A 21,276-nucleotide genomic window follows, 5' to 3' on the forward strand; every position below is an offset into this window, starting at 1 on the left:
GTTAGGCTCTGGAATAGGCTTCCACAGGAAGCTGTGGAATCCCCATCACTGGTGGTTTTTAAGAACAGGTTGGACAAACACTTGTGTCAGGGCTGGAGACGACTTCTTGGAGGTTCTTTTCTGAGGAGCAAGCATGGACTGGGGGAGGATCCTGACTGGAAAGAATCCAAAAAAAAAAAACTAAAAAAATAAGAGAGAGAGGAGAGACCTTTTTTTTTTTTTTTTTTTTTTAAATTTTATTTTAGGGATTTTTTTTTTTTTTCTTTTCTTCTCTTGTAACAAATTCTGCCTGGTGAGTGATCAAAAAAAATCTTCTCTCTTTTGATCACATTTTTTTTTTTTTTTTCATCACCAGTGTGTGTATTGGACTGTAGTGTTTGGGAAACTCCATTTGGAATAACAGGATTAGTGCATATCATTTTCTATTAATAAAACAGCTGGGCAGTACAAGATACTAAGTTCTGGGAAAAGTCTGAGACTGTGAATTTGCTGGTGTTGCGCTGCAGTGTAATTCAAGAGTGTCTGGCTATAGAACTCATACAATACAACTGGAAGTAACTTACATGCTGGAGGCTGTGTAAGAGCAGACCAGGTGTGGTAGCTCTCCCAGCAAAGCAGTGTAAAAGGCAGGTTAGGTTGGAGAACTGAGGGGACACTGTAGTTCATCAATCCAGATTGTATGCTGGGTAATGTCACACTGTCTTCAGTAAAAGGTTCTCTAATATTATCATATATGTTACAGTGGTCACCTTAAAATCTGAAATAGATAACATCACCACCTGCATAAGGGACTGCACAGCTATTAATAAATTTCTTCTCTCAGATTCAGTAAGACTATCCTGAGATGATGTAAACTTGACAGCAATTTACACCACCGTGCCAGTATGTCATTATAGATGATAAAAGAGATCCTGGAGATGGTCAACACCTTTCCCTCCCAATTGCTAAAAAGCTTGAACTTAGTATCTAGATCTCCAGCACACATCATATCCCTCTACTGAAACCTAGGGGGAACAAAAACTGTTTAACTACCTTTGCTTTGTAAGTGTGACATCTATATTAAAGGAAGTTCATACATCTGGATGAGCTTAACAATATCAAGACCAATAAATCAATATGCAAGTCATTCTCAATATGGCACTAACTCAGTATTCTCTCTCTACCACTAAAAGTGACTTTCCAAACTCAAAACCCTTTCGATAACTATTTGTGAAACTGGAAATTGATACTGAACAAAATCAATGCACTAGAACATTTCTCAGTTCTCCTGACCTCAGTGTTATATAAGAACCACTTTACACAGGTTCAGCTTGTCTGCATTAGAGGTTTGCACAGGTGTAATTAAATGGATGTACTTACACTTAAACATTTTATTAATGTAGGTTCCATTGTGCCAATTGCCTTTGAACATAAGCAACACATACCTGGCATGTGTGATTAAATCAAGAAAAAAAGGAACAGGCATTCAGTGACATCCGAACTGTTTCCAATGAGATTAATTGTGATGTCACAAACCGTGTATTGAGACATCATTGAATTCATCAGAAGAAGTCTAATTAAAAAGAAGTAAATCTTTGTAAGCACAAGTAGTGCTATATAAAGAGAGTATCTTACTTGTAAGATATTTTCATAAGCAACAGTTAATATTAATATTTCAGTAACAGGCATAATAGTCTGATGGAAAGGGAAGCAGACAAGTGTATTGCAACAAGAGCAAAAATTAGCATCTGGTTGCAGTGGCAGACAGTGCACTTGTGATGGTGCACAGCACTTAGCTGATCTCACTTCTCCAGAGATAGCTAGCTATGACATTTGAAAGTCATTATAGAATACCCAGGAGGAGCCTGTTGTGTTGCTTAGCTGAGGCCTCTTTCCAAATGTCAGCAGCTTTATGAGTCAAAAGTAGGTTTAAACTGGAGGATAAGTCAGGGATCAGCAACCTTTGGCACGTGGCCCACCAGGGTAAGCACCCTGGTGGGTCAGGCCAGTTTGTTTACCTGCCGCGTCTGCAGGTTCGGCTGATCATGGCTCCCACTGGCCACGGTTCACCACTCCAGGCCAATGGAGGTGGTAGAAAGTGGTAGCCAGCACATCCCTCAGCCCACGCCGTTTCCCGCAGCCCCCATTGGCCTGGGATGGCAAATCACAGCCAGTGGGAGCCACAATCGGCCGAACCTGCGGACGCGGTAGGTAGGTAAACTGTCCCGGCCCACCAGGATGCTTACCTGGTGCCAAAGGTTGCCAATCCCGGGGATAAATCATCCTGAATTTACTGATTGGAAGGAACTGGCTGAGAAGGTGAGATTAAAAAAAGAAGCTTGGACAACAAGCTACTTGAGTTCAGGGTAGTAAGAACCCTCCTGAGGACTAGAGTTGTAAGAATAACTGATTGTCCAATTTGCTGGCAATTTAGAGAAATTTTAAGAAGTGTTTTGGGTCAACCGAAAACCAATTTTTTTCCATAAAATCAAAAAGTTGAAAAAAGTTGTTTTGGCTCAAATAAAAATGTTTTGTTCAAGCTGAAACAAAATATTGTGTTTTGATTTCCAACATTTTCAAGGTTTTTTTTAAAGTTACTGAAGGAAATTTCAAAGTGAAAAGTCATGTCAAACTGAAAAATTTAAATCTTTCAACTTTTTTGATATTTTTGGGTTTGGGGTTGACAATAATTTGGTGAAACTAATAAAAATTCCTCAGATATTTCAGCTCCCAGTCCCTGTTATCAGCCAACATGACAGCAGGTGGCGCCACTCACCCAAACTGGACTGAGTGCAAACAACAGACATCAGCCAATTTCCCAGGCCTGCACCCTCTGCAGTATAAGCCCAAAATTATACCATCTTGTGCTGCACTGTACAGCATAAGGTCATAGAGTTCACCCCTCCCTCAATGTGGAGAGGAAATGCAACAACCATTGCCCCTTGAGCTAAGATTCCCAAGCATTTCACTCCAAATTTATTGGTTTAGATTAAAACATAAAATAAGTTTAACTACAAAAGGATAGATTTTAAGTGATTATAAGTGATAAAGAGATCAAAGCAGATTATCTAGTAAACAAAAACACAAACTACGTTTCACATACAAGTAGGATAGGATTTGAATTAACAATCTCTCACCCCCGTTCCAAGTCATTTTCTTTTGGAGCTTCTTCTACATGTTCAGTTGTGGGGGAGTGAAGGACAACAGATGATGTCACTCCCTGCCTTATATAGCTTTAACATATGTTGGGAACCTTTTGTTTCAAACTTGGTTCCCAGACCAGTTTGTGGAAAAATACAGACATCCTAAAATGGAGTCCAGAGTCATGTGAGCTGGTCACATGCCCTTGCAGAGTCATAGCAGCCATTACTTACAGGCTGGCTGAAACGTCCACAGGAAGGCTCACCAGGTAGGGGATAAGCTTCTCCCTAAGGCCTATGGTTTTCCCTACTGGCCTATTACCCTGAATGGAGCCTTCACAACCAGCTATTTAGATGAGAAGCATCTTGCCTAGTGGGTGTCACCCAGGTGTGACTACATGTGAAATACAGATACATAGTCAATATTCATAACTTCAGATACAAAAATGATATATGCATACAAATGGGATAATCATATTCAGCAAATCATAACTCTTCCAGTGATACCTTACACACCCCATCTTGTACAAAATGCACCATAACTATTCCATAATCATATCATATATAATAATATTACTATGAAGAATACAGGGTGCAGTGGCACAAAGGGAGTAACAGTTTTTGTGTTAAGTGTAATATTTGAAAAGTGGCCTTCATGTGAGAGGTTAGGAGAATACTAGAGTTTGTAGTGATTCAGGTTTCTTAGCTATAGAAAAAGTCACCATCTTATGGCAAAATTTCAAAATGGGCTAATATTTAGATGTTTCCTTTGCACCAGATTATAAGAATTTTACTACAGTAATAGCTATTGTGGTATCTTTGGAAACTAAATTCAACCATTAAAGTGTAAAACAAATGGATTTTAAGCACAAATCTCAATGTAAACATAACTATGGATTGACTACAGATGCTCAGTATTTAGTGCTGAATTATGAGCGTAACAAGTCTGTACAATTAGCAGCATGTACAAACTGAACATTTAATAGTAATATGTGTCACCCTTTTAAAATATAAGTTTCTAAGAAAACACACACACGCGCGCGCGCGCGCGCACAGGACTGGCTTACATAACAATAAATTTAAGATCCAGTTTATAAGAACGGAATTTTTATGTTCCTGAAAAGACTTGGATTTCAGTTTATAAGACAGTAAATAGGACTCACTATATTGAATAATTCTTGGTCTGGGTTGTGAATTCAGGAATTGAATAATCACAGAGCTTGGTAAAAGACCTACTGCCAACTGCCTCACTGAAGTAAATGGCTCCTGCGTTCAAAACAACAAATAATGCCCTAGAATGCAATTTTTTAAAGTCATGGGAAGTGGCATCATATGCATTTTGTACACTCATCTTCTATATGCCAGTATTTTCTACCTTATTTAAAATATTGACAAAAACTATTGCACAGGGAAGCAGTTTTAGTTGTAGCAGCACCTCATTCATTCACATTGCTCAGCAATTAATTTTTAAAGAAAGCCCTAAAGTGTTTTTCCTTCTCAGTTTCAAAAAATCAATACAGGCACTGATATACCTGCAAAGAGATGCCGTTTTTACCACGCTAATGCTACTGTTTATACCCTGTATTTTTTTCTGATAAACAGGCTTTATATTTAAGACAATGTAATTTATAATTAAATAATGTATGGATACTAAAGTACAGTAACTTTTTTTTATATTTGGTTTATATCTAGCCAGATATCTAGTCTATCTGGTTTATATTTTGAAGATAAAGACTGTAGTGAGAAGTTTTAATTACACAGTCAAACATAATACAGCTGAATCCTACTTCTATTCAGTAGCCCATTGCAAATTTGTTTGGAAGCAAGAGAGGGGCTGTTACTCAGGGCCGCCCAGAGGGGAGGTCAAGTGGGGCAATTTGCCCCAGGCCCCTAAGGGCCCCCATGAGAATATAGTATTCTATAGTACTGCAATTTTTTTTAAATGGAAGGGGCCCCCGAAATTGCTTTGCCCCGGGCCCCCTGAATCCTCTGGGCAGCCCTGCTGTTACTTCACATAAATCTGTTCTCAATTTCTATTACTCCCCTCACAATATAAAACACTCAAACTCTTCTTGCTTTGTGGAAATAACTCACAGGTGACAAAAAACAAGGAGCAATTGCACTGACAACATTTTCACCAACCTTGCAATTGTGTCAAGTATCAAGGGGTAGCAGTGTTAGTCTGTATCCACAAAAACAAGGAGTCCAGTGGCACCTTAAAGACTAACAGATTTATTTGGGCATAAAGCAAATAAATCTGTTAGTCTTTAAGGTGCCACCGGACTCCTTGTTGATCTTGCAATTGTGTATTATCTTCAAAAAAGCATACTCTTCTGCATTGCTCTGATCTTGGATGTCTTTGCAATCAGTGAATCACTGAGCTTGGAAACAGGATTTTCTACTGCAGATGCAAGCACTTCACTGTGCCAGACAACACAGGAGATGCCCAGTAACTGCTGATGTGTAGGCTTTAGAAAACTTTTTCATGAAACAAAGGCTTCAGTTTGTTTTCATCATTTAATTTACAGCAGAGTTTAGTCTATTAAGAATGATTGGACAATAAACCTGTACATTGGGCTTAGTAAGTCCCTGCTTTTACAATCAGATTTTATATACATATGTATATATAACGGTATTTTATAAAGAAAGCAGCTCAATAGCCTATTTTAAAAGTTTCTGGTATTATTTAAGCAACAGTTATTGCAGAAAGAGTGCTGAAAGTATTCATCCATGTGCATGTGATAAACAGTGGCGTAGCCAGGTGGAGGGAACAGGGGGAGTGATCACAAAAAAAGGCGCCACCAGCTGCGGCACTTTTACTTACCTGGCAACGCTTTTACTGACAGGGCGGTGTTCTGGGTCTTCAGCGGCACCTTGGCGGCGGGACCTTCACTCACTCCGCGGGTCTTCGGCGGCATTTCAGCACGTGAAGAGCGGCAGGCCCGGAGTGAGTGAAGGGCCTGCCACCGAAGTGCCACCGAAGACCTAGAGTGCCACCGGGTGAGTAAAAATTAAAAAGGCATCAAGAAATTGAAAAGGCCCCACTTGTGCTCAGTGGGAGAGTGGCCGCTGCCCCGCTCCCCCACCAGCTATGCTACTGGTGATAAAACAAATGGGCCAGATCTCACTTAGGGCCATATTATACTCTAAATTTTTAAGCACCAAGTCCACAGTAAAATCCTGCCTAAAATTCAATGGGTTTAGGTTACCTACTCCCATGGAGCCTGCTCCTGCTCACACTATCCCATCAGTGGGTGGAAAGCATGTGTGACCTACCCCAAAACCTAGCAGATTCCACGGGGATCCACGGGGTCAGAGCCATCCCTGTGGATCCTTGCGTTTCCACACTGACTCTGCATATAAGCAGCACTTCACAGGCTACATGGTTGGATGCTTTGACCCTGTTAGTTTAAATAATATCTATTTTTGAAGATTTTTTAATATTCAAATATATTTAGTTTGTACAGAATTTGATACATAAATAGCACCTAATATTTTTAATATATATTCCACATGAAAGGGATCAAATTATAACTATTATCTTTATCAAATTAGCTGTTTCAAGGTGGAGTCTCATTCTCATCTCAATATCCAGGGATTTACATGTGTAACTCCTGCTAATGGAAATGGTGTTTGTAAATCCCTGTGTATGAAGATGAGAGCATATACCACTAGACTATATTCTGTCTGCTCTCAGGGATTAGTTGAAATGTACTATTGTATTGGCTTTGAGATTCTGTCAGGGCGCTGGAACAATTTTTATAGGAAGGGTCCTAAAAGCCATTGAACCAAACTGTAAACCCTGAATATTTCAAGCCAGGGCACTCCTAGTTCCGGCATCTATGTCTGCTGGGAAAATGCAGATTAATAAAGCTTAATGTCAAACCCATTTTCAATGGCAGAACAGAATGGAAATGAAAACAATGAAACAATAATGAAACCTGCAGCAGTGCTGAGATTTTGCTATCTGACTTGCAAATTCCTAATTCAAGGGTACCAAAACAGTGATACAGAAATAGTTAGGCAAAGAGGACAATACACAAAAAAGATTCACTTACCATACATTGTGTGAAGACTTCCTGATTTTTCAGGATTTCCTATGCTCTCTAGACATGGTATGAAGTTAACCAGGCCCACATTTTCAGCTGTTTTCTAAACAGACTGGCATGGATGAAAAACCTTGCATTTCTTCAAGCAAACTGAAAAACTGCACTCACAAACAAGGAGCTAGATGTGCAATTACCTTCGCTCTGATGGATGCAGCCATAAATAATGGGGGGATATTTTAGAGGAGACAAGAATAAATACTCTATATTTCAGGTAACTCTGAAATATAAATACTTCAGTATTATTCAAGTCCTGTGTATCTTACACATTACTCATTTCAGTGATGCTTCATAACAAGTTCTGTTGCTGCCATGGCATAAAAATACAAAAATAAACTTGTTTTTCTCACAAGGAGCACTTTTTATAATCTCATAAATTAGTGCACATTTCACTACAATAATCCAATCTGCACTTCATTGAAGACATTTAATAATAACAATGATTTATTTTTTATAACCTCAGTGCTTTTGATGATCAGCATTGTTGGTGTTTAAATCATGTGCACAACTGATTCATGTGCACAACTCCCATTAAAATTAATACAGATTATGCCTACACCTGAACCATGAACAGTTCCATAAAACTACTCTTTAGCAGTCCTACAGTTCTAAAAGACAGCATTTGGGTTGTTTTAAAGGGGGGAAAAAAAGACACATTCACCTACACATGGTGAAATATTCATTCCCATTATATTTCAGCAACATTATCACATTATTTCCAACAGATTCTCAAATGGTGAGCTGCTGCCATGTGCATAGAGGCAGCATAAAGACTACACACAACTTAAAACCTGTTTTCAGGATGAATATTGTGCATACACCTTGTACTAGTACTTTGCACAGGTAGGGTTACCAGAACACTCAGTCGAAAAGGGACCCTGGCAGCTCCAGTCAGCTCCTCTGACCCGGTCATGAAAAGTCCAGTTGTCGGTGCAGTGGGGCTGACAGGCTGCAGGCTATGCATAGGGGTGGCCACTGGGGCTCCATGAGCTGTCCCTACCCCGAGCGCCAGCTTCGCAGCTACCATTCGCCAGAAACTGCAGTGCACAGAGCCACCTGGCCGCAGAGCTAGAAGGACATGCTAGCCACTACCAGAAGCTGCCTGAGCTAAGCGCTGCCCGGAGCCCACACCCCACACTGGCCCTGAGCCCCTTCCTGCACCCAAACTCCTCCTGGAGCCCGCACCCCAATCCCGAGCATCCTCCTCCACCCAAACTCCCTCCCGGAGCCTGCGCCCCACACGCTCTTCCACACTCCACCCCCCTGCCCCAGCCCTGAGCCCCCTCTCACACTCCAAACCCCTCAGCTCCAGCCCAGAGCCCCCTTCTGCACCTCAAACCCCTCATCCCCTGCCCCACCTGCAGAGCCCACACCCCCTCCTGCACCCCAACCCCCTGCCCCACCCCAGTGAAAATGAGTGAGTGATGGTTGGGGAGAGTGAGCGATGGAGGGAGGGAGGATGGAGTGAGCAGGGGCTGGGCCCTGGAGAAGGGGCAGGCAAGGGTTTCGGTTTTCTGCTATTAGAAACTTGGCAACCCCTATGCACAGGTTGAATTTCACCCCAGAAGTGGATTTTATTACAGAACATTTTAAGATACGCATTTAGTTTGAAGAAAAAACACAAGACAATCGTATATACATCATATAAGGCCTCAGTCCTGTAACTTGTAGCATGCAAACAGACTGGCTACAACCAGATAGAGCCCTGCTGATTTCAGTGTAGCTCTGCATGGACATAGCAGCCCAGCTGAGAACTACACGTTTCAGGATCAGGGCCTAAGAATTTAAGGTATTAGATAAGTTAATATTAAACTAAGGTTTTTGGGGCAGATACCATATTTTTTGCTCAGTGTTTGTACAGTGTCTAGAACAATGGAGCTTTTAACTATGATTGGAGCATCCACGTGTTGTTTTGATATACCTAATAAATAATTACACTGATCCTAGATGAAACCTATATTTTTCCTTCCTCTTCTATGAAAAAAAAAACAAAATGATGTTAAAAGATACTATCTCAGATTGGTTCCTTCTGCTTCTGTACATAAATTTCTAACCATGTTTATATTATAAGCATCTCATTCACCTTGATTACATATAGAAAAACACCGCACCAAGTGACCAAAACTACTCAGGCAAAACTCTCACAGATGTCAGTTGGTCTCGTTAACATAATAGAATCTTTGATCCATCTCCCATTGAAGTCAATTAGAGTCTTTTGATAAACTTCAGTGGGACATGGATTAAGACCTGAATGAGCAAATCAAACAGGATCAGGCTTGGAATGATTTTCTTAGCAAATACTGTAAAATACACCAGCAACAAAAGTATCTTTATACACAGTATTAATGTATTAGCCCTATATGCAAAACAACAATTAGAATCAGATATGCAAATAGTCAATTAATTTCAACAAGTGTTGCTACTGCCTTAAAAAATATGAAACGTAAACACTCTATTAACAGGCTTTACAGCTCAATCTGAAGTCTGAAGACACCAAAAGCCACTGAATAGGTTTAAACTATGTAAAATCCAAGTGGAGTATAGGAAGAACCTGGACCAACAGCAGTGTGTGCACCAAAGTTTAAACCAATACCTTTGAAACAATACAGGCAAAAAAACATTAGCAACAGGCTTAAACAGTCAGATTTGGTCTCATCCAAAATCTACTGAATCCAATGGGATTCTTTCCATTAACTGTGATGTGCTTTGGATCAGGCCGATATAATCTTTAAATCATATTTAATGTTGTTTTTCTCAGATCCATATCAATAATACTCTTTACCTACCACATAGTACATAGATTCATAGATTCTAGGACTGGAAGGGACCTCAAGAGGTCATCGAGTCCAGTCCCCTGCCCTCATGGGAGGACCAAATACTGTCTAGACCATCCCTGATAGACATTTATCTAACCTAGTCTTAAATATCTCCAGAGATGGAGATTCCACAACCTCCCTAGGCAATTTATTCCAGTGTTTAACTACCCTGACAGTTAGGAACTTTTTCCTAATGTCTAAATCTCCCTTGCTGCAGTTTAAGCCCATTGCTTCTTGTTCTGTCCTTAGAGGCTAAAGTGAACAAGTTTTCTCCCTCCTCCTGATGACACCCTTTTAGATACCTGAAAACTGCTATCATGTCCCCTCTCAGTCTTCTCTTTTCCAAACTAAACAAACCCAATTCTTTCAGCCTTCCTTCATAGGTCATGTTCTCAAGACCTTTAATCATTCTTGTTGCTCTTCTCTGGACCTTCTCCAATTTCTCCACATCTTTCTTGAAATGCGGTGCCCAGAACTGGATACAATACTCCAATTGAGGCCTAACCAGCGCAGAGTAGAGCGGAGAATGACTTAGCTAAATTGTGGTACAAGTTTACTTGGCTTGCACAGAGAACATTTTGACATAAGTTTAGTTCCATTTGTTTTAATCTGATATTTACCAAAAAGAGAATGCTAACATGAAGATTTACTAGGAGGCATATTTAAGTCATTTAAAAACCTTAAACCTAATGCCGCTACTCAGTGTTATAGGCATACAATATCAACTTTGCTGCTTCTATTTCTTATTGGCACAGAAACTGAAATAGATGTGCGTATAAGCCAGGAGTACTACCAAAAAAAAATGCTGAAAAATACTGATATAATGAACATTTTTCACGACATATTTGCCAAAGTCAATTATGTTAATATTGCAAAGAACCAACAGTTTAAATTGTTTAAATAGGCCTGCATGAACTAAGCAGACAAGTGTGCACACTTCACACAAGACAGAAGATATATATTTTTAAAGCTTACCATTATCATTTTTAAGATTCCCATTGCTGAGCTGCTTTAATCTCTTCTGATGTGATTTGCCATTATAGTGGATTTGTGCTTGAGCAGCAGAGTTCAACTGAATGTTACAAACATTGCACAAAGTGAAATTGGTGTGTTTTTTCTCCTTCTCTTGCTTTTCCTCACTGTCACCAGGTGCTAATTCTGTCTCGCTTTCCCTGTCTGGTATACTTGGGAAACCTGGGGTGTAAGAATGATTATCATGGGGGACATCAGGGCTCCAGGGTTTCTTCATATTTTCTAAAAAAATAAAATAAAACAAAATCATGAACAATACACAGTATCAACATCTGGAAAGTAGAGAGAACCGCTATTGGTTAGTCTTCATATTTTATATTAGCCCTTAAGGTATACAATTCCATTTCACACATTTTGCTTCCTCTTGGTGAGTGTTCATTAAACCCCAAAGTTAAGTGAAAGCAAGTATTTACACATTTTAACAGGACCTGTAAGTCTGTCCCTGGAGTTAAACTGTCACTGCAAAATCCTTTTCTAATTAAGTTCTATTCTGACTTTCCAGTTATTTTGGTGTATTTGTTCATTAGCTGAACAAGAAGGGCAGAATGAACCATTATGGAATGGAACATTACTCTAGTGGTTAGGGTCACAGAACTAGAAACCTTTGTTCTGTTCCCAGCTCTATTAATAACTGACTCTGTTTTGGGCAAGTAACAGTACTTCCTCTCTATACCTCAGTTTCCTCCAGTACAAAAAAAGGGAGGGGAGAGAGAAAGAGAGAGAGAGAATGATGCCTACCTGACTTAATAAAGCACTTTGAGAGTACCCTAGATGAGGATTAAATAATGCCAAATACAATTGTAACAACTGGAGTCTAACACACCAGAGATATGTTTATTCGTGAGCCACACACAAGTACAATAGTGCTTCTCTCAGCCAAAGCAAAGGCACAAGGCATTGCTTGCCTCAGCCAAGCCTAAACCAAAGTTTTGAAACATGTCTCATTTCACCAAACTCCTCCAGCAAGGAAGAATGGGGACAAGGGAGAGAAGAAAACTCACTTGGGTTACTATTCAGCCCTAGTTCTTCTTAGAGATTTTTTTTTCTTAACTACTAGATTCAGATCCCCCTCACCAACTCACTTCCCTCTTATAGTGTGCTAGGAGGACTCAATTGTCCACAGCTGGTCCAGCCCTAGGATTCTGCATTAAGGACAGGTGATTATATTCCTTCTTCTTGCCAGAAGGGAAGTTAACCTTTTCCTTAGCAAGCTCTGAATGGGGTCTATAGCAGCCTAACAGTAACCTTCCCTGAGAAAGGACAATTATTTACTGTAACAGAAATACATTCACATATGAGATGGAATGTATAGCCCCACTTTACCCCAGCCAGGAAGGAATTAAGGGACAGAGTTGCTACCTCCTTAGATATGGCTAACTGGCTGACCAGTAATAGCTGGGATAATAAGCTTCAACCCAGGCAGATCAGGGTGGTTGTCAGAGAGGTTGAGGACAATCCTGCTTGAGCAGCAATCTGGAAAAAGCTGCCCAAAGAGCAGGACTTGAACTTCTCTGAGGATTGGGGTGGGACTGCTAGGTTGGGGAACCCTGCCAGTTTAAGCAGGCTTCCAATCTCCTAGTCTTCACAAGCTAGAACTCCCCAGGGTCCTGCTACCAAGCCTGGGTGGAATACCACATTTGGGGATAGTGAGAGCTAGGGGAAAAACTAGGAAATAAAGTTCTTAAAGGGTAAGTGTACTTCTAAGAGCCCCAAGAGCAAGTGAGATGGCTGAACCCCCTTGGAACATACTTACAGTTTTCTTTATGATTAAGTAACATGTTATCAGTTTTAGTCATCAACTAGTACTATAAAAAGGCCAGTGTTAAGCTCTGTGGGGAGGACAACGTATACATATATTCCAATATTTATACAATTTGTGTGTCTGGCTACAGGGGGCAGGCAATAAGTTGCTTTGTTGGTGGGAGTGCTGTAAGGCACACCCTGGAGGCCCTGTTGCAAGATTTCCATCAAAACCCATGGAAAGGCTGAAGTCTGTTTCCAGTCTTTATGATTCAGTATGCTGAAGATACCAGAAGCATAAAAAATCCTGACTCTGCAAGTTGCAGACAGATCACTCTTGTATTGATCACTTTAATTATTGTAGAACTCCTACTCACTCTCTCTGCATTTGTCTGGGCTGCTTTCAAGTCAAAATCTAAATTAATCATAAAACCAAGAGTAAAATATCAAAGATGATTCTGTTTTTGTTTAGATTCTGCCCATTTTCTCCTGCTCTGCTCCAAAATACTCTAAAGAGAAATAATAAACAAGCATTACTGGTCTCTTATTTTAGTCTTCCTGAATTATAATTTAAGGTAATGTTAATCTATAAATCTAGACCTTGATTCTCCTCTCACACCAAGGTGTACCAAAAGTAATTCCCATGAACTCAGTGGCAAAGAAGGGAGAGGAAAGTCTGCCTACTAGAAGCTAAAGTGAAATAAACACAAACTTATGAGTCATGCTCCATGCACACACAACAAGATTAATTCATTATTGAAGAAATATGGTATATGAAAGTGAGGTAGAGTTTATTAGGCAAAATACCAGTTCTGCAAACTTAGTGGATACTTGCAGACTTAATCAACGCACATTGTGCTTTAAGTGCAGTCGCATTCAGTTTTTCCAAATATGGTGCCCCTTGTGATGACTCAATAATACAGTCAAGTCAGTCATACTGAGGAAAGTGAAAGACAGCTGCTTCTATACATGAGGGCTAGCAAAGGCCATCTTTATTTCCAGAGCCAGACTAGGTTTATGACACAGTTTGACTCCAAAAGTGAATCAGAACTAGGCTGCAGATTTTAATTTGACTACACCAGAGGTTCTCAAACTGGGAGGTGTCCTCCTCCCCCGCACCCTCCGGGAGAGTTGGGGAGACGACATGAGAAGCCTTAGGGAAAAAAAACCGTACGCCATACATTTTACCCACAGCAATGAATAATTAGCAAAGCTGATTCCTCCAGACATCTCAGATCCTCAGATGGTGCTGTGCATTTTGACAGATTTCTTTTAAGCTTGCATAGCAGTAAACAAAGTCATTGCCATCTGTACATTAACCTGATGTGCACATTTAATTGTAAGCATCGACCACAATCTCGGTTTTGCTTTTGCTCTTATTACAATGGATTGTTGACTGTGTTTGAATCAATGCCTGGCTGTTTTTAATATTTGAGAGTGGCATATTTTTTATTGGTATATGTACTTGTGTAGTGGGAGGGGGAGACAGCATGTAAAGTAGTACAGACACAAAGAAGTGGGAGCACAATCCAATACATTTGAGAAGCACCGGATTACACAAAAATACTGGAAGCTGTTCTACCCAAATGGTAGACATTTCATGTGTTCAGCTACCATCTCAAGCAGTGGTGGGCAACCTGCGTCCAGCAGGCCACATGCGGCCCGTCAGGGTAATCCACTGGGAGCTGCGGGTGGCCGCGCAAATGTAAACAAACGGTCTGGCGGTCTGCCAGTGGATTACTCGGACGGGCCACATGTGGCCTGTGAGGCACAAGTTGCCCACCACTGATCTCAAGGCTTTGGCTATATATCAGAACCAGAAAGTATTCACTTAATTGGAACCAAAGCGTACGGAGCAAATTGAGAGATGAACATTCCAGTCCTGAAATTTGAGAGTTTCAATCTGAGTTTCCAGATTTGCTTCATCTCCAATTAATATTGGGTTCATTTATGTAAACTGAAGAATATTTACTCAAAACAGTTTGCTACAATTATGCAAAGAACAAGCACCCAAACCTGAGAGGCGCCTCAGCATTTGCTACTTTCAGTAAAGTCAGCATCTCTCAGGATCAGCTTTCAGTTTTATTGGCTTATTTTCTGCTTACAAATACAGTTAACTCTCTATATTGTATAGGATTTCAGAAATCTAAAAGAAGATTAAACCATTGGATCCAGGACAAACACCAAATGAAAAAAAACAACCCAACATAGAAGTGAATAATTATTATTAAATAAATGTATTATACCGACAGTGATAATGGTGTCTCTTTTATGGGCCAGATCACATTCCCTTATAGGAAAACCTGTGAGAGGTAGTGAGAAAACTCAGATTCTTCTTGTGGAGTTTCCTCCAAATACTTCTTTGTGGAAGTAAGAATTTCCCCTAGGGAAGAAAAAGGGATCCCCCAAAGCCTAACTCCTCTGGAATCTGCTGGAGGTACCAATCCATCATCAGAGAGTTATATTTTAATCGATCTAACACAATTTTAAATGAAGAAATTCAGCATTTAATCAAATGTCAGAAGAAATAAATAACAACATACTATTAAATTTCCTACTATTATTAGAAGTTAATTAGATAATAACTGGTCAGAAACTCCAGTTTGTATATGTTGTACAATACCTAACATCTTTTGCATTGAAAGCATTCCCCACTAGAGTGCAGTATGATTTTAAGATTACAAATGCAGTACTGTATCTCTCTAAACTTATAGTGTTATGAGCATGGAGTTACTGTAATGTGTGTGTCTTCTGGCCAATACATTCAGCTTTATAAGTAAATATTATATAGTCCATTACACATACCTACTCAGTGTGTGTACTAATACATGCAAAATACTTTTTCTTAACTTTCACAGAAATAAGCAGACAACATAAGTAATAATAGTGTAATAAGACATCACTAATATTAGGATAAATATGACAACTTTGTATGATTTATTCTGCAGTATGGAGTGTAAGACAATCAAAATATTCTAGAAAAAGACAAAATGCACAAGAATGTAATGGAACAAAATACCATGTTGGAAATAAATAACTCAAGCTCCAATCATTTGATTAGTGCTTGGATTAGACACCTGTGATGGCATTATAGTCATAAAACACTGACTATTGCGCTCTCTTTCTGAAATCTGGCACAACAAGGGTAGCATTTGCAGCAGCAGAGCAGGATGACAGAGGTAGGCACAGGAAGCATGTCATGTCATGCTGATATGGTCTTCACACATGGACAGTGAATTCAGAGTATGTAACAGCATTATTGGGGGTATTGGCTAACATACTATAAGTCTCAGGCTGTACAAGCCACTTCTCTTCCTGCTCTAGGAACACTCCCATGCACTTCCATGGGAGTGTTTGAAGATTTTATTTTGTATGTAGTTATGGACAGAAATGGTCTGAACAAAAACCCAACTCTGCAAACTGACAATTTTTTTGAGAAGTTCAGATACTGGTCTGGATCCAAACTTTATGGTTCCAGACCAATCTCTATTATTTGAAGGGGTGGGAGTGAAGCAGGCTAGGGGATGAAGGAGATAACTTGTTGTACATCATTTGTTGATGTTATTTTAAAAAAATATGTTTACTAGTCGATACTATATTTTAGAGGAATGTAAACAAATACCCATTAAATCAAGCCTCCAGCAGTATAACTGTAGTAGGTTGACTCTCATGAGGACTTCAGGTACACTAGCATCCTACTACTCACTATATAGTATAGAGGGGGAAAATAATGAGACAGGAGGTCTCAGAAGGCCACACTTCAAAAGTGGCCTCTAAAAGTGTATACCCACAGTTACACACTTCTATTTTTGGGTGTCACACAAATTGATATTCAAGTGCAATTCTGGTTGTTCGCACAAGCAAGTTCAGTTTGTGGCTGCAGGAAACATGTCTCATTAATAGTAGTTGGTAATTCTGTTCAAAATATTTAAAAGCAAGCACGCAGTCCTATTTTTAAAAGTTAAACACTTTCAATTGATATGAATTACTTAACTAACTTATGTTATCTACCCTACAAAGTATTATTAAATGGAAGTTGTTTCCTTTCCATTGTAGCATAGAACTTATCTTCACTGTATTAGATTAAGTGACATATGTGGATAGTTATTACCTTTGTGAACAGCTTTGTTTTGGATCAGTGACTATGAGGCACAAGCTAAGTTCTCAGATGTTAAGAAGAGCAGTAGTGCACTACAATTGAATTAGCAAACTGAGAATTAAAAAAATTCAGCCAGCTAAATGGCATTGTGGATAAATGCTCAGGCCTACTTTCCCTGGAGCACTGAACTCAGTTCTGGTTCAATTATGCTTACCAGTAAAATGAACTTTGCATGAAGGGATAGCTTTGAGCAAAGTAGAAAACTGTCCCGCTACAATCTATGGTGTTTGCTGGCTCAACTACACTCTGGGGATTTTGTTTCTGAGATGGGATTGGAAGTGAGGGGGTAAAAATTATATCCCCTGTCACGAACCAACAATTACCTCTCCTGATTTGAGACAAAAGTGCACTTTCCATACAGGGAAAAAGAAAGACAACTTTGTTCTCTTAAAGTGCAGCTAATTATATTGTTAGCTGAGTGTCTTCTGAGTATAAAATTATCGAAGTTAGTACTACACTCTATTATTCTATTTTGCATAGCCACACACATTAAGTCCATTAAAGAGGCTACTGGAGCACAACAGGCTTCACAGGAAGAATGAAGTGTTACCAGTCCACCACTGTATTGGTGGGTTGGTGATACTCAACAACCAGACAACCAAATACCAGTGTCTCTTAAAGCCTCTTTTCCTTGGCTTTGTCCTCTCCAGTTACCATGACAAACAAATATCCTGCAATAGACAAAACAGAATAAAGCTAGATAATCAGTGGCAAAGTCCACTAATTGCAGCATAAAGCGATTTGGGGGCCTTAGAAATGGCTGTAGAAGAGGCAAAGAAAAATTTATTCACTTCCACCATAGCATCCTTGAAACCCAGAGTGGCATAACTGCTCTGGGCAATTAATACTCTTGTTAATCCAGCTAGTTTACATCTGGTGACAGAGTCAAGTGTTTCTCATTGTGAAAGAGTTTTCAAACTAGCATGCAGATAAGATTGCTTGGATCGGAAGTAAGCTGTCTGCCTCTGCAGTTACAGCATGAGTTCTTAGAAGCACAGCCTCACCCACACAAAACTGCCCCTGCTTGAGTTTCAGTTAGTGACGCTTGCTGAAATTCTGTAGGCACTGGAGTTTCCCTAAATCATGACCTGTGAATTAATCCTGCGTCCTCCTGGCTGGTGAAAGCCTTTTGAGAGATATTGGGATCTTTGTTGGAGAGGAATGTCAAAAGGGAGCAAAAGGAGTCAGCTTCTTTCAAATAAACAGTTGTTAGAACCTTGCTTCAAAACCCATCTCTTGACATAGACTATCTATCCAATTATCACTCTGTCTCAAGTTTCCTACTTTGGGGGAAGGTTATCAAGAAAGTTGTAGTAAAACTCCCACAGTAATAGCTGGACTCTTCAAGTCTCTTCAAACTCAGTCAATTTGATTTTAGGCTTGGCAGCTGCATTGGTGGTGTTGATTGATGATATCCCTTTGACAATTAATGAATATGTTGTCATGGTTACAGAGCAACTTGTGCTTTAGACCCCTTTAGTCCCTCTTGAGTCCACCCCTTTACTTACAGGTTTCTCTACCTTCACCCTCCGCCACCCGTCATAGCTGGAACCACCTACTATTCCCAGACTTGATCTCTCCTGCAGTCTCATTTACCAACTGTGTTAACCTGACAAGCACAACCGTGCTGGCAACTGTAAACCCTTTTATTCTGGGGACCTCTGACAGTGGTTCATTAAAGTGACACAAAAACAGATTCAGTATAAAGCATTATTTATTTGTTCACCCAAAGGTACATAGCAATCAATGACACATGTTATAACAATAAAGACCTATATGTATATTTCTCCTTTCTTAGCTTTAATCTTTAAACTTGTAAACTTTGGTAAATTCCATTCAACCCAATTTCTCCCAGCCCAGAGATGGAAGTAACAGATACCCTGCTGAATTCTCTCCCTCTTTCTGTGTCTCTCTGGTAACATCAGCATCTCCCCACGGGCAACTGCTGACAGCTGTCTCAATCCCCCTTGTACCCTAGGACCTTAGGGCAAGTCTTTTAAGACTTTATTATCTTCTTTGATCCTAGGCTCAGGCCTGTCATGGGTAAACCATGCTAGACTGGATGGAGCCAGGCAGGGGCATTCCCAATTTAACAGCTCCTCATATTGTTCCCTTAAAGGGCCTTATCTCTGATATTGTTTCATTTGCTGTTTGCTTCCCCCTGCCAGCCTCCTTTGATTTAATTCTACACAAGTGGTTTGATATTATCCTACCAAGTACACTGAAGTGCATATGATATGTATTAAAAAAATAATACACATAGCTGCTTCATTCTCCACATGCCTATATTGATTTTTTAGATTGTTGCTGACCCAGTTATTGACCCTACAGGGTAGCTGGAGTAGCATGAGCGGTTCTGTTTTGTTCTTTCTGGGAGGTCGCAGAGGTTAGTGTTGGTCAATTTTTCATCTATCCTACGGACATGGAGGCTACTACAGGGTTTGTTCTGTCACACTCATTCATCACGTAGCTAGTATATTTGGGAGGGTTCATGATAGTGTATGAATTATGGGTATTTATTATGCTTATGTCACTCATCTCTATATTTCCACATCTTCAGACTCTGCTAATATAGTGAAACAATTTGTCCAGTATGTACAGAGACTGAGCATAGAAGAGACTCAGTGCAGACAACACTGAGATGATGCTCATGTTATAGGAAGCAATAGCAATAATAGCAATTATATCGGCAGACCTGACTAATATGGTTTGCCCCATGTTTGTTTCTAAAGTTTGCAACTTGGGTAACGTGTTGGATCCCCAGATATGTCTGGATACCAAGGTACAACAGTTATCCAGGCCTTGGTCACCTTGCGGCAGGGATTATGGCATTGCCATAGGGCTATACATTCACACCATGCAGATATTGCAGTGAGCACAAAGTAGAGGTGCCCATTTGCAAGGCAGTGTTCCAGGCAGAGAGGACATTACACCTGTGCTTTCCAATCTGCATTGGCTCCAGGTTACAGAGGAGTGAAAACTTAAATTTCTGTCCCACTGGAAATTCTAATATTCCAGCTTGGTTTTGTGCAGATTCAGGACAAAATGTTGAAATACCAACATTTTTCACATAATGAGAAGTTCTGAAAACTTTTGATTCAGAAATGGCAAAATGTTTCATTTTAAATATGAGTCAATTCAACATTAAACTGTATTTCTCTATAGTGCTACATTGCCTCATATGAGTTGCAGTTCAGGCAATTCATGCCCCCTTTCTCTCCAATTGGCCAGGCACCCTGGCCTGATTATATCTCCTGAGGTGATATGACTCCCGTGATATATCACATTGTTCAGTCAGAGGTGAGACCATGTTGCATTGTGAGAGATACAGTCCAATCAGGGAGCAGAGCCCATAAGAGAGAATGGGAGCATGAGATGCCAGAACTATAGCTCGCATGAGGCATTAGGGCACCATAGGGAAATGCAGAATAAAACGTTTTATGGAAGTTCAAGAAATTAAAATGTTTTAATTCAGCTTGATTCAACGCAAAATGAAATATTCCAACTGAAAAGTCATTCTGGCAGAAAATTCCCAACCAGCTCTTGATGATGGAAAGTGGAATTTTCAGCCAACAGTTTTAAGCCCTGGGTGATTTGTGCCCTGGCTATTCTATCCTATGCAATATTGTGGCAGTGTCACACAACCACTGTGAGGACTAAACCATTGAGAGATAGCGGTAGGACCTTCTGATTGAGAGGCCCTTGGGTCTTGAACAAACTTCCGTCCCAGATGATCTGAGGAAGCTTTAGGAAATGCTGCAAGGCTCACTTATTTTCCCCAAGTGGATGAGCGTGGATTTATTGGAGGGAGTGGTAGGCGGTGGGATTTTTTATGAGCTCAGAAAGATTTGTTTTTGTTTTAAGGTTGTCTATTTTTTTAAGATCTGTTTTGTTCTGTGTTGGTTAACAGTTGTCTTTTAAACTGATGTCAGTACAACTAGTATATGGTATGTGATGTGAGAAACTGAAATAAACAAACACTTTACATAACTGGACAACGTTAGCAGGCTCCTCGGGTCATAATCCCAAAAGTTGGCCTGGTAGTTATTAGTCAATGCTGAAACTGGGGCAGAGATTGGTACTTCTCACCGCTGTTTCCTATATCTAATCTACTTGCGTTTCTGAAGCGCCTATCATCATGTTCCCTGTGACTGTTAAAAAAGATTATCCCACCTACACCCACCACAAAGAAGAGGGAAGGATTGGAAAAAAAGGTTGGTGGATTGGGGAGCAAATAGCTACCTTATTTTTCTGTTCATTTTTTCCTGCCATTACCTTTTTCTCCTTCCAGTCTGAGCACTGCA

At 40.0% G+C, this 21,276-nt stretch overlaps 1 protein-coding gene across 7 annotated transcripts in view; it reads right to left on the reverse strand.

Moving 5' to 3' along the window:
• ZNF385D (zinc finger protein 385D) overlaps positions 1 to 21,276 on the reverse strand; it is a 609,937-nt gene that overhangs the window by 469,037 nt on the left and 119,624 nt on the right. For 2 of the 7 annotated variants that reach the window (XM_039525576.1, XM_039525569.1), the window contains exons 1-2: positions 12,075 to 12,221; positions 11,017 to 11,295 (exon numbers count right to left, since the gene is read on the reverse strand). In XM_039525576.1, coding sequence (XP_039381510.1) covers positions 11,017 to 11,290 — 274 coding nt within the window. In that variant the 5' untranslated portion in view covers positions 11,291 to 11,295; positions 12,075 to 12,221. The other 5 variants (XM_039525573.1, XM_039525570.1, XM_039525574.1 and 2 more) reach the window with 5 other exon arrangements.

Source organism: Mauremys reevesii, linkage group 2 (genome assembly GCF_016161935.1).
Source record: "Mauremys reevesii isolate NIE-2019 linkage group 2, ASM1616193v1, whole genome shotgun sequence".
Lineage (NCBI taxonomy): Eukaryota > Metazoa > Chordata > Testudines > Geoemydidae > Mauremys > Mauremys reevesii.